Here is a 15,323-nt window from a genome sequence, read left to right as displayed (position 1 = left end):
CATTTAAGAGTCAGGTCCACCTACCTGCTTGATGATGTTCTGTCCTGTGACATTCTGAATAACGGCTGTGGTGGAGGCACTTGGAGCAGAGTTCCCAGGAGAACTCATGGCTGTCTTGCTCACGGGGCTGACTGCAGCCGGAAGATTCGTCACTGTGAGCCCTGTCTGCCCAGGTCCAGGCCGTTGCACAGAGGCTGCTGCAGTTTGCCCCTTGACTGGAACTGTTGCCATAACTGCCTAGTTCAGGATGTGAAGTCAAGAGACCAATTAGACACCAAAATGCTACCAGCCAAGCAAGCAGAGGCCCTACTTGAATTGACACTGCATTTCCTTATATTTGTACAATGTTTGCAAATGTTTTACATTCAACATCCTATTTTATTTCCTTATACTGAAAACAAAGGTGATTCTTCGGTTTTATATATAGGGAAGGAAAATGAGACAAAGACAGCATTCTGTCTTGAATCACAAAGGTATGGCGACAGCACAGTGGGAACTCAGAAGCACAACCTTTGAAATCTCAGCCCACTTCTACAGAGCCTTGGTCCAAGAGTGAAGGTCTTGTTTCCAACATGTAAAACAGAGCACCTAAAAGTACTTTCCCAGCTTTCAACATCTTCCCTGAAGCTCTGAACATTAGATGAGTTACTTCAATGAGCTTCACTGTCAACACCAACAATATGTGACTTCCAGGTCTTCAAGCTCTGCTTGTTTTGACTCATTAGGCCCACAAGGTCCTGTATCCCAATGGCATGCAGCATCCATTTACCTGGGGTACTACTTTGGTTTGGGTAGCAGTGACTGGCACACGAATCTGTGGCCCTGCTGGCATCTGGGGTAGTGGCTGTGCTGGCCCTACCGACTGCTGGGAAACAGCAGGAAGGCTGGGCTGGGCTACCACCCGAACCTGGGGTAGTCCTGCTGAGCTGGAATGGCTGACGACCCGAGCAGTGGCCTGAGAACTGGGTGGAGTCTGGATGGAAGCTGGGGAAAGCATCGTCCCTAGCTGTGGCATTGTTGGTGAGGACACCAGAAGAACACTGAGGAAAAAAACAAAAACTCAGGATGTAAATATGAAAAGACTCGGGAGGGAAAGAACAAGAGAAGAAGCAAAGGTGCTTACCCTGAACTAGACTTGGCTGGCTCAGAGACAGTGGTAGAGCCACTTCTGTTCACCGCTGACACAGGTGGAGGAGAGATGGGGGTGGGCAATGCTGGCGTGGTGGGTGTTACAGGCGTAACTGGGGTTGGTGGCATGCTAGAGTCACTGAGGCTCATCTGGCTCTGCTCGGAAGGACCGCTAAGGCCCTTCGTGGAGCCCTCCTTATTACTGGACTTCTAGAGAAGGAAAAAAAAATCTACCTCAGGCAACATGAACGAAGGCTCCCGAGGCACTGGGTCAGGTGAAAGCCGAGTATCTATGCTGCGCTGTCTCACCACAAATCTCTATAGGAAATGGTCTTATGAGGTAACTTACCACCTTGGATGGCGGCTTGGGTTTTTGTTGAAGAGCTTTTCTGGCTTTAGCTGCCGCTGCTTGAGCTTGATGAATCCGTTCTATAAACAAGGATGTTATAAAGTTTAGGAAATTTGACTTTGTTAAAAACCAAGGCCTCGGGCTGGTGAGATGGCTCAGTGGGTAAGAGCACCCGACTGCTCTTCCAAAGATCCGAAGTACAAATCCCAGCAACCACATGGTGGCTCACAACCACCCGTAATGAGATCTGATGCCCTCTTCTGGTGCGTCTGAAGACAGACAGCTACAGTGTACTTACATATAATAAATAAATAAATCTTAAAAAAAAAAAAACCAAGGCCTCTCCAAGCAGAAGCTGTAATCCACTCACTTCTCAGAGACTGAAGCAGGAAAACAGTACGGTCAAAGTCAGCCTGCTTAGACTCTATCTCAAATCAAATCAAAAGAAAAAGTTGGTTGTGATTTGCACTACTGTAAGCCCAGAACTGGGATGACAAAGGTAGACCATCTCAAGTTCAAAGCCAGCTTGGCCCACAGCAAGTTCCACACATAGTCATAGCTGGCTAAACAACAAGATTCTTTCTCAAAAACAAAGTAAGATAAGCCAGGCCTTGTTGGTGGACTAAATTCTTGTTCCATAACCCTATCCTAACTGAATCCCAACAAACAGAATAGATATGGAACTGAAAGGCAGATGCCCAGCCCCCATTTAGTCAGCATACGGAAGGCCTCATACCAAACTCTTCCTCACTCCGGTCACGATGCAGGTAGATCCACAGCTTCCGACCAATGTCATATTTCACACAAGGGTCTTTCTCATAATGCAATCGATCCAGTGCACCACTCACCACTGTGTTCACCTAAGAACAGAGCAAAGGGAAATGTGAGACAACTCCAACCAGTAGCTGCAAAGCCAGAGAATAAACAGACTGGACCTCAACCTAGCTCTGTCCTACCACTGGCTCATCCATCACTCTGAAAAGAATGGTGTACAACTGAGATGCTAACTCATCTTCACTGTAAGGATCCTGGGAACTAACTAACTGTAGAAACCTTTCTTTTGTTACAGAGTAAGGAGGGCTGGAGAGATGACCCAGCAGTTAAGAGCACTTGTTGCTCTTCCAGAGGACCAGTGCTTGGTTCCCAGGATCCGTATCAGACGGCTCCAGCCCTGATGACTCCACCTCCAGGAGATTCCATGCCTTCATATGGCATACATTAAAATAGGCACAGGTACATACAAATTTTTAAAAAATGAATCTTAAAAAAAAAAGATATCTTGCTCTTGCCTTCTTGCTCCCTCTCTGTCCCCCCCCCTCTCTCCATATGCTCATAACCAGCCTCTACTCCTCTATTCCTTCCCCACTCCCCCTCTCTCTCCCCTGCCTTTCTCTGTCTCTACTACCCTCTTAAGTTCCCCTCCCCATGCCCTGAATAAACTCTATTCTACTAAGAAAGGAAGAAAGGAAGGAAGGAAGGAAGGAAGGAAGGAAGGAAGGAAGGAAGGAAGGAAGAAAGAAAGAAAGAAAGAAAGAAAGAAAGAAAGAAAGAAAGAAAGAAAGAAAGAAAGGCAGACAGACAGCTGTGAATTACCATGTGGCTACTGGCAATCAACCCTGGGTCTTCTGAAAGAACAGTATTCTTAGCCACTGAGCCATTTCTCTACCCACCTGGTTGTAGTATTGTTAATGGATTTATCTTATTATTCTTATTGTGTACATAATGTGAGTACAGGCATACATTTGCCATAGTGCATGTGTGGAAGTCAGAAGGTCACACACAGGTGGTTCTCACTGTTACTGTACTGGCCGGTTTTATGTTCCAACTTGATACAAACTAGACTCATCAGAGAGGAAGGAGCCTCACTTGACAAAATGCTTCCATGAGATCTAGCTGTAAGGCATTTTCTCAATTAGTGATCAACAAAGGAGGGCTCAGCCCATTGTGGGTGGCGCCATCGGTGGACTGGTAGTCCTGGATTAAGAAAGCAGGATGAGCAAGCCAGGGGAAGCAAGCCAGTAAAAGCACCCCTCCATTGCTTCTGCATCAGCTCCCACCTCCAGGTTCCAGCCCTGTTGGACTGTCCTGTCCTGTCCTGTCCTGACTTCCTTTGGTGATGAACAGCGATGTGGAAGTGTAAGCTGAATAAACCCTTTCCTCCCCAACTTGCTTTTTGGTCATGGTGACTCATCACAGCAACAGAACCACTGACTAAGACAATTACCATCTACCTTGTTTCTAAGGCAGAGTCTCTCTTGCTGTCTCCGCCTCATTGTGTATTCCAGGCTAGCTAGACCATAGATTCTAGGTAATTCTCCTGAAGTATTAAGATTAAAGATTTGCCATCTCATCCAGCATCATATGTAAACTCTTACCCACACAATATTCAGGAGTTTATGCTGTCCAGGCTTCAAGTTCAAAATCCTCCTACGTCAGCCTCCCAAGGTAGCTGGTATTATAGGTACATGCCATCATGCCCAGAAAGTTTTTATTCATTTGATTTGGGGGAGGAGGGTTGAGACAAAGTTTCTCTGTGTAGCTCTGGGTGTTCTGAACTCAAACTCAACCTGTCTTCGCTTCCCAGGAGCTGGGATTAGAGGCATGCATCACCACGCCCAACTTACTCATTCTTTTTTTTTTTTTAATTTTATGGTACAACCGCATAACTGGCGTTTATCATGTAGAAGAATAAGAATTGACCCAGTCCTATCTCCTTGTACTAAGGTCAAATCTAAGTGGATTAAGGAACTCCACATAAAACCAGAGACACTGAAACTTATAGAGAAGAAAATGGGGAAAACCCTGGAAGATATTGGGCATAGGGGGAAAATTCCTGACTAGAACAGCAATGGCTTGTGCTGTAAGATAGAGAATCGACAAATGGGACCTCATAAAATTGCAAAGCTTCTGCAAGGCAAAAGACACCGTCAGTAAGGCAAAAAGGCCACCAACAGATTGGGAAAGGATCTTTACCTATCCTAAATCAGATAGGGGACTAATATCCAATATATATAAAGAACTCAAGAAGGTGGACTCCAGAAAATCAAATAACCCCATTAAAAAATGGGGCTCAGAGCTAAACAAAGAATTTTCATCTGAGAAATACCGAATGGCTGAGAAGCACCTGAAAAAATGTTCAACATCCTTAATCATCAGGGAAATGCAAATTAAAACAACCCTGAGATTCCACCTCACACCAGTCAGAATGGCTAATATCAAAAATTCAGGTGACAGCAGATGCTGGCGAGGATGTGGAGAAAGAGGAACATTCCTCCATTGTTGGTGGGATTGCAAGCTTGTACAACCACTTTGGAAATCAGTCTGGCAGTTCCTCAAAAAATTGGACATAGTACTACCGGAGGATACCGCAATACCTCTCCTGGGCATATATCCAAAAGATGTTCCAACCGGTAAGAAGGACACATGCTCCACTATGTTCATAGCAGCCTTATTTGTAATAGCCAGAAGCTGGAAAGAACCCAGATGCCCTTCAACAGAGGAATGGATACAGAAAATGTGGTACATTTACACAATGGAGTACTACTCAGCAATTAAAAAGAATGAATTTATGAAATTCCTAGGCAAATGGATGGACCTGGAGGGCATCATCTTGAGTGAGGTAACCCAATCACAAAAGAACTCACATGATATGTACTCACTGATAAGTGGATATTAGCCCAGAAACTTAGAATACCCAAGATATAAGATACAATTTGCGAAACACATGAAGCTCAGGAAGAACGAAGACCAAGGTGTGGATACTTTGCCCCTTCTTAGAATTGGGAGCAAGGTACCCATGGAAGGAGTTACAGAGACAAAGATTGGAGCTGAGACGAAAGGATGGACCATCTAGAGACTGCCATACCTGGGGATCCATCCCATAATTAGCCTCCAAATGCTGACACCATTGCATACACCAGCAAGATTTTGCTGACAGAACCCTGATATAGCTGTCTCTTGTGAGACTATGCCGGGACCTAGCAAACACAGAAGTGGATGCTCACAGGGCCCCCAATGGAGGAGCTAGAGAAAGTACCCAAGGAGCTGGGGGGGATCTGCAACCCTATAGGTGGAACAACAATATGAACTAACCAGTACCCCAGAGCTCTTGACTCTAGCTGCATATGTAGCAGAAGATGGCCTAGTTGGCCATCAGTGGAAAGAGAGGCCCATTGGTCTTGCATACTTTATATGCCTCAGTACAGGGGAACACCAGGGCCAAGAAGTGGGAGTGGGTGGGTGGGGGAGTGGGTGTGGGAGGGTGTGGGGGACTTTTGGGATAGCATTTGGAAATGTAAATGAAATAAATACCCAATAATAAAATAAATAAATAAATAAATAAATAAAAGATTTCATGGTAGGCAAACACATACAGCTCACTGGTAAAGCGTGTTTCTGATGTGTACAAGACCCTGGGTTCAACCCTCAATAGCACAAGAAAAAAAGGTGTAACTTACATTTCCTAACAGTTTTTCTCAAATACATTCTGAAATGAAGCCAAAAGCTGTTTCTCTAACTCACCTGAGTGCTGGTGACATCTGGAGCCAGAAACTGAGAGTCCTTGAGCAGTTCACAGATCTCTGCCCGAGTGCCTTCTCCATTAGGCAGCCGAGCTGCAGCATCCCGAACTGACAGTAGAAAATGCAAAATCCAGGAGTCAAGCAAGGCTTCCAATGAATTACAACATCTCCTGACCTGTTCTGGTGGGGCTGAGCTCCCTAAGATAATGGTTCCTGAGCCTCACCGGCCGGTCAGGGACACACTGCCCTCTACTGGCCATCAACACTGCACTGCACCTCCCTACACGTTTAACACGCCTATGGCAAAAGAATACCTTAGAATTGAATAGAAGGGTTCTCATTCCCAAACAGAAAATCACACTCCCACCTCCCAAGGAATGTTGTAGAAGAGAGAGAGGGTGAGAAGATTTTAAGAGACAGAGGTTAAGGAGAACTGATAGGAAACAGTACCTTTTGGACCTGACAGGGAGTTGTTGTCCTAACTCTCAAAAGCTGTGGTCACTACACAAGACCTGCCCGAGATCTATCTAGTCACTACTCCAGCATGGATAGGAGGGATCTGAAAGGTTCCATTTCTGACTGCAAAGCTCCAGGAGTCAGGGCAGCAAGTTGGAGATTATGGCAGTTTTGTTTTGAGGAGAGTAGATTACCCATGCTACAGTGAACACACCCACACCACACCACACCCAGATGTATGCAGATGACACTAGTTGGACTTAGTGGGATACACACAAACATATAATATCCATTTTTAGTGAAAAAGCTGGGAGGGTGTCTGGGAGGAGGGAGTAAAGGGTAGATTAGACCAAAATAATGCATTCATGTATACAGGGAAGGTGAGAGATGACCCAGAAGTTCTATGCACTTGGTAAGGAAAGTAGATTAGCACTTCTTTCAGCTATCAACAAACATAAACCACACACTGCTATTATCACGCTATTACAATAGCAATCAAGTTCTCTTCATGATACAAGTGGAACATACAAACTCACTTACACTGACCCCCACTGGAGATTACAGAAATTACAACACCTGATACCTGGTCTTATCATACAGTATCATAACAGAAACAGTTTTGCATTTAAATGTTTTAACAATTTAATAATTACTGAAATATGATCGTCCTTTTCTGTAACTTAAAGTATTTTAAAAATTAAAATGCAAGGGGCTGGAGAGCTGGCTCAGCAGTTAAGAGCACTGACTGCTCTTCCAGAGGTCCTGAGTTGAATACCCAGCAACCACATAGTGGGTCACAACTAGGTGTGATGGATCTGATGCCCTCTTCTGGTGTGTCTGAAGACAGTGACTGTGTACTCGTATACATAAAATAAATAAGTCTTTACCCCTCCCCCCTAAAGAAAAATTTTAAATGCAGGTGGGCTGTGGTAGTGTACACCTTTAATCCTAGCACTCAGGAGGTAGATACAGGTAGATCTCTGAGTTCAAGACCAGCCTGGTCTACAGATCGAGTTCCAGGAACAGCCAAGACTGAACAGAGAAACCCTATCTAGGAGTTTGGGGAGCAGGAGGGGGGATTCAAATGCATCATTTTAACTCTGAGGAGGACTCCATAGGTCTCACTACCAACGGACTCATGATACAAAGAATTCCTTGTTCTTTCATTTTCTGAGACAATGTCATTGTGTGGCTTCAAATTCACTGTGCAGCCTAGGCAGCCCTCAAATTTACAACAGTCCTCTAGCCTCAGCATCCTAAGAACTGGGGTCACAGGTATGTGTCACTGCTCTCAGGAAAAAACATCCTTTGAGAAAGCAAAATCCTATACCTGATGTAACTACTAGCTTGTGAACAGTTTATCAAAATGAAGATGACTCTAGGAAGAAACAGTGACTCTTGCCATCAATCTACCAGGGTAGAATCCACCCTGACATCTCTCAGCTTTGAAAACTTCTAAGACTGATCGATCTTCTAGCCTATCAATGGACAGAGTGAGCAAGGGGGTGGAGTTTTGTACAGGAAGTATCAATTTAATGTGAGGAATGCTTTGGGTACAAATAAGAAAGCCCTAGTAATAAATACATGCTACATACCAAGAGACAGAATGGTGACATAGGCAGGCCGGTCAGAGCGCAGCAGTGAATGCTCACGAGCCTTGTTGAGGGAGGTCTCCTTGTCAAACACGCCCTTCACTGGCCCCACCACAGACTCAAAGCCATGCATGCGAAAGGTGAATGCCTTATGGGGTTGGCTATACCTGTAACGCTCCTACCAAAAAAAAAAAAAAAGGCAAAAAATTGCTATCTCAGAATTAGTGGAGTTCTCCCTAGAACTCCCTTAGGTCAATCAAATGAGATGTCAATACAAGGAGGAAAGGAGTGACCTCACAAAGAACAGTTACCAACCGCAGTGGGAAAAGACAGTCCACAGATGGGCACCCAAAATATGACAAGAAAGGAAAATACATTTTGCTACCTGGTAAAAAAGATAGTCAAAAGTTTTCTTACCCTTTCACCAAACTATTTCTACCCAACAAACAGCCTCGACCAATGAACTATCTGGGCTGAAGGCTCTGAACCCCAAGGAGCTGAGATCAAGGAAAGCCAGGCTCCGTGCTTCTGTGTCTACTTACTTCTAAGGAGATCTTACCTGTTCTTGAAAAACCCGTTTCTCCTCTCCTGTGCTAGGCCGAACCACATAGTCAGTTCTTCTGGAACATAAAGAACTCTGTGTCACCCGAGAGCAAGGAGGACCATTAGCCCCTTCTTGGCACCCAGAACGAGTCGGATTAGCTTGGCAGTGGTACAATTCTTCTCTTTCAGAAGTACTCAACTCCTGCTCAGTCTGCTCTCCAGCTCCTACCACAGAAACCCGACTGATCTCCCACATTACCCTATTCTTAGGATCACAAGTGTTTGGAATAAACACAAAGAGGGTGGCATCCTCACCTGTGTTTTTCAGTACTGTTAAAAGACAGCTCAATTTAATAACAAAAAAGTCACTCCGGGGGAGAACAAAGCATTTCAAGTCCTGAGTGGGTGTTCTGCCTTCCAAAGAGCCCAAAATTTGAGTTCTAAACCCCCATTATGTGAATGGATATGTGTAGAGTGGGGGAGGGTGTGTGTGGGGGGGTTTACACTAAGGCTGGTCCTCTGCACTGCAATGTGAGCAGGTAGGAATAGGAAAACGAGATAACTTGGAATGAAGAACACAGTACTACAAGTCAAGGATATGAACATCATGGACTTCTTTACAGGCAGACCATCTATCTTCAGAGACCACTGCAGTCAGGAGCCATCTTACTGAGAGCACATGTGCCCTCCTCAAGTATGTTAAGGCATATGAGTCAATGGACTTCTGGGTCTCAAGGGTCCATTACAGCTCTAACACACGGAAGCATGTCAGAAGATCCAGAGCCCCCCAATGGAGGAGCTAGAGAAAGTACCCAAGGAGCTAAAGGGAACTGCAACCCCATAGGTGGAACATTATTATGAACTAACCAGTACCCCAGAGCTCTTGACTCTAGCTGCATTTGTATCAAAAGATGGCCTAGTCGGCCATCACTGGAAAGAGAGGCCCATTGGACGTGCAAACTTTATATGCCCCAGTACAGGGGAACGCCAGGGCCAAGGGGTGGGGGTGGGTGGGTGGGGGACTGGGGGGGGGGGAGTGTATTGGGGACTTTTTGGATAGCATTGGAAATGTAATTGAGGAAAATACCTAATAATAAAAAAAAAAGATCCAGAGCAATCTCACGCTACGACACGGCTTCCCGAGAATCCACCCACCACAAGAACAATATACTCACACTCGAGGGACAGGTGTCATGGCATCTGAGCTGTCTTCATTTTCCTGCTGAAGAAAGGAAAAATCATTACCAGGTAAATGGGCTAGAGAGTTGTCACTAACTTAGGGGCTCTAACAACCCAAGTAGTAAGAAAGTAAGAGGCATACCTTACAGAAGGCCTGGTCTTTGGTTTCCAGCCACAGGTGGAAGAGAGCAGCTAATTCCTTTTCGTTATCTTGAGATTGACCTATGGGGTGAAGGTGGGGCACACACAAAAAATAAGAAATGTAAAGTATTATTCAGAATCCTGCCTCCTCTTTACCAGCTCTACCTATGCCAAAAAGAACCTGTCAGAACCTGTCACTCACTGGTCCTTCCCACATGCTCATGCCTCTCCTCACTGACTGGCTAAGCCCCAGGACGTCACTTTTTCAGATCTTTCATTCAGCAAGTATTGATAGAGTAGCCACTGTGCAGCAGGCAGGTGCATCAAGCTGGGATCACGAAATGAATTCACTTTCTGTCCTTAGAGGTCACGTCAAGTGAGTAATGAGGTCATATAAACAGAGCCAATTCCAGAAGAAGTAATGCATAGGATGCTACAAAAGTTTATGCCAGGGAAGGACCCTGCTCTTGTAGGTGAGAAAATTCACTCCTCACACTGGCATGGCAGTAAAAAGACCTGCGGCAAGAAGCCTAAGTCATCACGTGACCTCTTCCTGAGTCACTTTACTCAGATTCCTAGCAGGGTAGTTGGCTCATGACGGTACCCACATCTCTTACACAGGCTACAACCACCATGGGATCAGGACCACAAAGGCAGGCTATGTCAGAAAGGCCAGCTCTGCTCTCAACACAAAATCACAAACTACCTCGGTGATCTGCACTCTGGCCTTTGCAGTACACCCAACCATCTCAGGCACCGGGTGAGTGCAAGAGAAACAAGCGATGGGCAGAGGACGCCACAGTGAGTACAAGATGAAGAGCCAGCACTGCCACGGCCACTGGACCCTCACGGGTCACGTGTGCTCTCCACCCTCCTCGAGTGCAGTGATGTGAGCCCACTGCTCTGGGGCCACTGTCTCCCTTCCCCCTACTTTAACAAGAGATATAGCTTCTCCTAAGAAACGCTAAGGCACATCTCCCTGCTTGCCTGGCTCTCTAGCCACTCCTCTCAGTGACAATCTTCCCATCATTGATTCCTCTCATCAAGGAAAAAAGGGGGGAGGGGCAAAACAAAACAAACCTCTTCAAAGTCTAGACTACTTACCAAGCAATTTCCACTGCTGGGTTTTCTCTTTGAATTCAACAAATGGAGAGAAACTAGAAGGAACCGCTGCAAGAAATAGATCGCATGAACAAGCATAACCCTCACCTTAATACAGACACAAGCTCTGGTACAGCTCGAGTTGGTTTTGTTGTTGATGCCGTGTGTGTATGTGTGTGTGTTTCTGTGTGTCAGAAAAGACACCTAGGGTGTGTCTGATGAAAATGGACAAATTTAGTGCAAGAATTTAGACAAAAGAGGGAAAACATGATAAAATTTCACAGACAAGACCCCACCTCGGCTTTCTCCAGCAAGATACTGCAGAGCAGGCAACACCAACTCAGCCCAGTTGGGGGCAGCAGAGAACCAGCTGTTGAGGGAGCTGGCTGGAGAAGACTGCCAGTCCAAAACTCGATCCTCCAGCTGAGGGAGAGGAAAAGATGGACCACAATTAAGTTTCTCTTTTTACCAACAATTCCAAGATGTCAGAGCAGGGCGTGTATATCCAATTTGCCAAATTCCTAAATTAGCTGCAGTGCTGTATAAGGAAGCCAGCTGAGTCTACTTTCCACGAGTGCTGTTTGCTTTGTCAAGGCGACACAAGCTAAGTCATCTGGGAAGAAAGCCTTTCTTGAGGGACTGCCGCCGTCTCATCTGTGTGTGTGAGGCATTTTCTGGGTTAGTCACTGCTATGGGAGGCCAGCCCTGGCCATGGTCCTGGGTGATCTAGAGAGTGGGATGAGCACGCCATGGAGAGCAAGTCTGTAAGCAGCACTCCTCCATGTTATACCTCATGTCCCTGAAGGCTGGACTGTAAGCTGAGATAAACCCTTTCCTCCCCAAGTTGCTTTGTCTATAATCTTTATCATAGCAACAGAAGGCAGGCAGAACCAGAAGCTAGAGACCACTCAAGAGCATGGCAATTATAAAACTTTAACAGCATTTCTAAAACTCTTACCATAGGAAGGCTAGCCTGACTTTCCAGCAGCAAGATCTCTAACAGAAGAGAGAAAAAACTGGAAGATATTTCATTGATTCCAAGGCAAGGCTTGATGTCTTCCAGGGGTCTAACAAGCAAGGAAGAAAATGTAAGCGTTTGATGTCTGGACCCCACACAGTAAAAGGTGAGAGTCAATTCCTCCAAGCTGTCTTCTGACTTCCACATATATAACAAATACACATGCATATGCACCTACACACACACACACACACACACACACACACAGAGACACACACGTGCACGCACACACGCGCGCGCACACACACACACACACGTTTTGTAATTTTTTAATGTAGGCATAATCAAAATGACAAAGAGCACATGCCAGATTGATTCAGGTTATAAGCACAAGAGCTCAAGAGCTTAAGAAAAGAGAACACGGTACATGTTCCCAGCAAGATCTCAGAGCTCACTCAGCACATATAGTCAACTCACCTAGTCTCAAGACTGGCTCAGCCCATGCTTAACTCCCTCCCCCGGCCCAGTGCAACCAGTTATATCTGCCTACTCACTCTTCCTTGATAGACGATATTGCCAGGGGAGAGGGGGCCTGTGAGAGAGTTGGGACCCCTTCAGTATTGCTTAGGGGCTCAGCCAGATCCTCTGCTTCTGACTTAATCAACTTTATTTTCTTCTTTTTCTTCTCCTCCTTTTCCTTCACCTTTTTTTTAAGAACAGCCAAATCATACAAGGCTGGGAACAGGAGAAACACATACATACAAGTCACAAAATTGCATCATGAAGTGACAGGTCTTAGCTGCATACCCTTCCCCAAAGCCTGTCTAAAGACTCAGTAGTAAGACACTTAAGTTTTTTTGAAAACCACACTCAGTGGGTGACTTCTAATAATAATGCTGTGCTGACTTGGTTTGATTTCATTTTATTCAAGTGCCCATGTGTATGGTACAGTGCATCTACCTGCATATTCAGTGTAGGTGTGTATGTGTGTGCAGGAGGGAATCTTTCTCAATCACTCTCTCCTGGAGCCGGGTCTCTCTGGTCTAGCTAGACTACTTGCTGAAGAGGTCCGATCTTGCCCCGCACAGCACTGCGATTAGAGAGGGCTGATGTGACACCCAGCTTTTACATAGGTGCTGGGAATGCAAACTCTGATCTTCACCCTTGGACAGCAAGCACTGTATCCACTGAGCCCTCTCCCCCAGGCCCTGCTGTGCTAATTTTAAATTCAGAGAGTAATTACAAAACAAAGGTGATTAGCATAAAGGAGGCTATGGTTCCACTTATTTTTATCACATAGACAATATGCCATACAATTTAACATCAGAAGTCAGGTATCTAAGAGGGGACCCATAGTCTTTTACCTGCTAGGGAGCCCTTCCTGCCGGCATTTACTCGAGTCATGATGTCACTGAGGGTCAGGTCCCCTGTCAAAAGGTCTGGGTGATCCTAGATATGACATCAAAGATCTAGTTATAAAGGTCTAAAAAAGAATCCAGAACTGATAAGTGTCTGTGACAATTTACCTAATAAATACAGCATGTCAGGGATACCTGAGGTAACCATGTTAAATTAAAATATATAAAAAATACCAACTACTTACTGCTCTTCACAGTGCTGAAAAACCTGGCTCCCCTTCCTGCTCCAGGGTAGCTGCAGGTCATAAAGCCCTCTGCACTCTTATTTCACATGCTCATACAACAGTCTTATACTAAAACACGTCTCCTGAGGACGTAGGAGAAAACAGAACTCAATTTTCTTCGGCCCCTGCTCTTCCTACGTCAACTCTCTCAGATGGCTCTGTCCTCTGCACTGTGTTTCTCCACCTTGATGTATTGTCATATGGAAATGGCAATGGGGGCCACACAAAATACAAAGCACGAAGCTTGATTCTTGGCTCTGCCACTTATGGCTGCAGGACCAAGGATAAACTCAGCCTCTAGGAACGGAAGGGAGGCCATGATTATCACATACCAGTGTAACCACAAGACTGAAGGAAGCACACACTGTCAACCATGCCTTGTAAAGCCAAAGTACTTGAGTGGCTTCTCATACCTCTGATGCTAAGTAGCCTTTCTTGTTGCTCCTGTCTTTGACAGTGAAAAATAACAGCAACAACAAAATAAACCACAACCCAGGCACTAACACTGTCTCAGGACAAATCAGAGGCATCGCACTGAAAATGACAAATGGCCACTCCCACCACAATCTTACTGGTTGATGTTTCCGCTTCTCATGGTGCTTCTTTAACATTAACTTCAGGTCACTGTCCCCCAGTTCTATTTTATCTGAAAGTAAATGAACCAAACCACATGGACCAGGTCACTCACTGCGATGGAGCTCTTAGATCTGCCTAGTCACTCAGATATTCAAAAGCACCGAGGCCTCTGGCCCCACTGTGCCACTGCTTCTGTGTACTATAAGCAGCACAAGTCTTCATAACGCCCCAGGGTCAGCAATCCACCCGTTTTTTATGTATGAACCAATAAATGGTTTCAGTTACTTAGCAGACTCATAAGCACGTCCGAGAGGCTAGGCATTCTCCTTCGGTTCCTATTCTGAATCCAAGTTGTTTTTTGTCTTTACAGCCTACTGACTTGCTATGGGTCTGGCTACACATTCTCCTGACAGTTCAAGCACGATTTTGCTTTCTTTAACCAAAAATAGCAACTGATCAGTTTCTGAGAATGACTTCAAATCAAAGGAAAGCAGGGACGCCTGCACGGTGCCATAGTTCTCCACATCTCCCCCTTCTAAGTAGCACTGCTGTTTGGTGTCAAGCCAAGAATCCAGCCCCACCTCCTTAAGGAACTCTCACTTTTCTACACCATGATGTCGTGGAGCTGCAGTAGAATCAGCTCGGTTCTCACCTGCAGTTTTCATATCCGTGGTGGAAAGCGTGGGCACCACCCTCAGGGGCACCGCAGGACTAGGAGAACGTGCTGGAGAGCTTGGAAGCCATGAGCTGAGATCTTCAAAAGAAAATTTTTCTTGTAAATCCAACGTGGCTGTGGACTCCAATAGGGGAGATTGGGTAAGTGGCCATTTGGGTTCAACAGGGCTAAGCCAACCACATGGAGGCCAGGGTTCCACATTCCTTTCTGACCCTTCCCCAGATGAGCTGGAGCACACATTTAAACGGCTCTTCCAGGAGAGAGACTTCAACAGAGTGATGGGGTCGCATTGCAGCAGGCCAACAGTCACTACTACTCTCCTGTAAGGGGAAAAGCAGTTCTCTCAAGTGGCACAATGGGACCAGAGGCCTACTGTGCCAAGTCCCTGTCCTGCAGGGATCTATCCAAGACGTTCTATCTAACCTCAGTGCCACACAGCACAAGAATCAAAAGGGCATGGAG

The 15,323-nt window shown here is 45.6% G+C and overlaps 1 protein-coding gene across 9 annotated transcripts in view; it reads right to left on the bottom strand.

Annotated features, from left to right (window-relative positions):
* Nfrkb (nuclear factor related to kappaB binding protein) overlaps positions 1 to 15,323 on the bottom strand; it is a 35,552-nt gene that overhangs the window by 9,338 nt on the left and 10,891 nt on the right. Inside the window, exons 6-22 of one of the 9 annotated variants that reach the window (XM_029481194.1) lie at positions 14,838 to 14,975; positions 14,182 to 14,255; positions 13,332 to 13,416; positions 12,522 to 12,702; positions 11,968 to 12,076; positions 11,306 to 11,432; positions 11,013 to 11,078; positions 9,910 to 9,989; positions 9,764 to 9,810; positions 8,605 to 8,665; positions 8,049 to 8,223; positions 5,999 to 6,105; positions 2,214 to 2,337; positions 1,478 to 1,557; positions 1,124 to 1,338; positions 770 to 1,040; positions 25 to 237 (exon numbers count right to left, since the gene is read on the bottom strand). In XM_029481194.1, the coding sequence (XP_029337054.1) occupies positions 25 to 237; positions 770 to 1,040; positions 1,124 to 1,338; positions 1,478 to 1,557; positions 2,214 to 2,337; positions 5,999 to 6,105; positions 8,049 to 8,223; positions 8,605 to 8,665; positions 9,764 to 9,810; positions 9,910 to 9,989; positions 11,013 to 11,078; positions 11,306 to 11,432; positions 11,968 to 12,076; positions 12,522 to 12,702; positions 13,332 to 13,416; positions 14,182 to 14,255; positions 14,838 to 14,975 (2,153 nt within the window). Of the gene's footprint in view, positions 1 to 24; positions 238 to 769; positions 1,041 to 1,123; positions 1,339 to 1,477; positions 1,558 to 2,213; positions 2,338 to 5,998; positions 6,106 to 8,048; positions 8,224 to 8,604; positions 8,666 to 9,763; positions 9,811 to 9,909; positions 9,990 to 11,012; positions 11,079 to 11,305; positions 11,433 to 11,967; positions 12,077 to 12,521; positions 12,703 to 13,331; positions 13,417 to 14,181; positions 14,256 to 14,837; positions 15,177 to 15,323 lie in introns of those variants that run through there. The other 8 variants (XM_029481198.1, XM_021172117.2, XM_029481199.1 and 5 more) reach the window with 8 other exon arrangements.

Source organism: Mus caroli, unplaced genomic scaffold (assembly GCF_978045245.1).
Source record: "Mus caroli unplaced genomic scaffold, Mus_caroli_1 scaffold_11, whole genome shotgun sequence".
Lineage (NCBI taxonomy): Eukaryota > Metazoa > Chordata > Mammalia > Rodentia > Muridae > Mus > Mus caroli.
The sequence above is the reverse complement of the archived record's forward strand: the minus strand, read 5'-3'. Positions and strand labels throughout refer to the sequence as shown.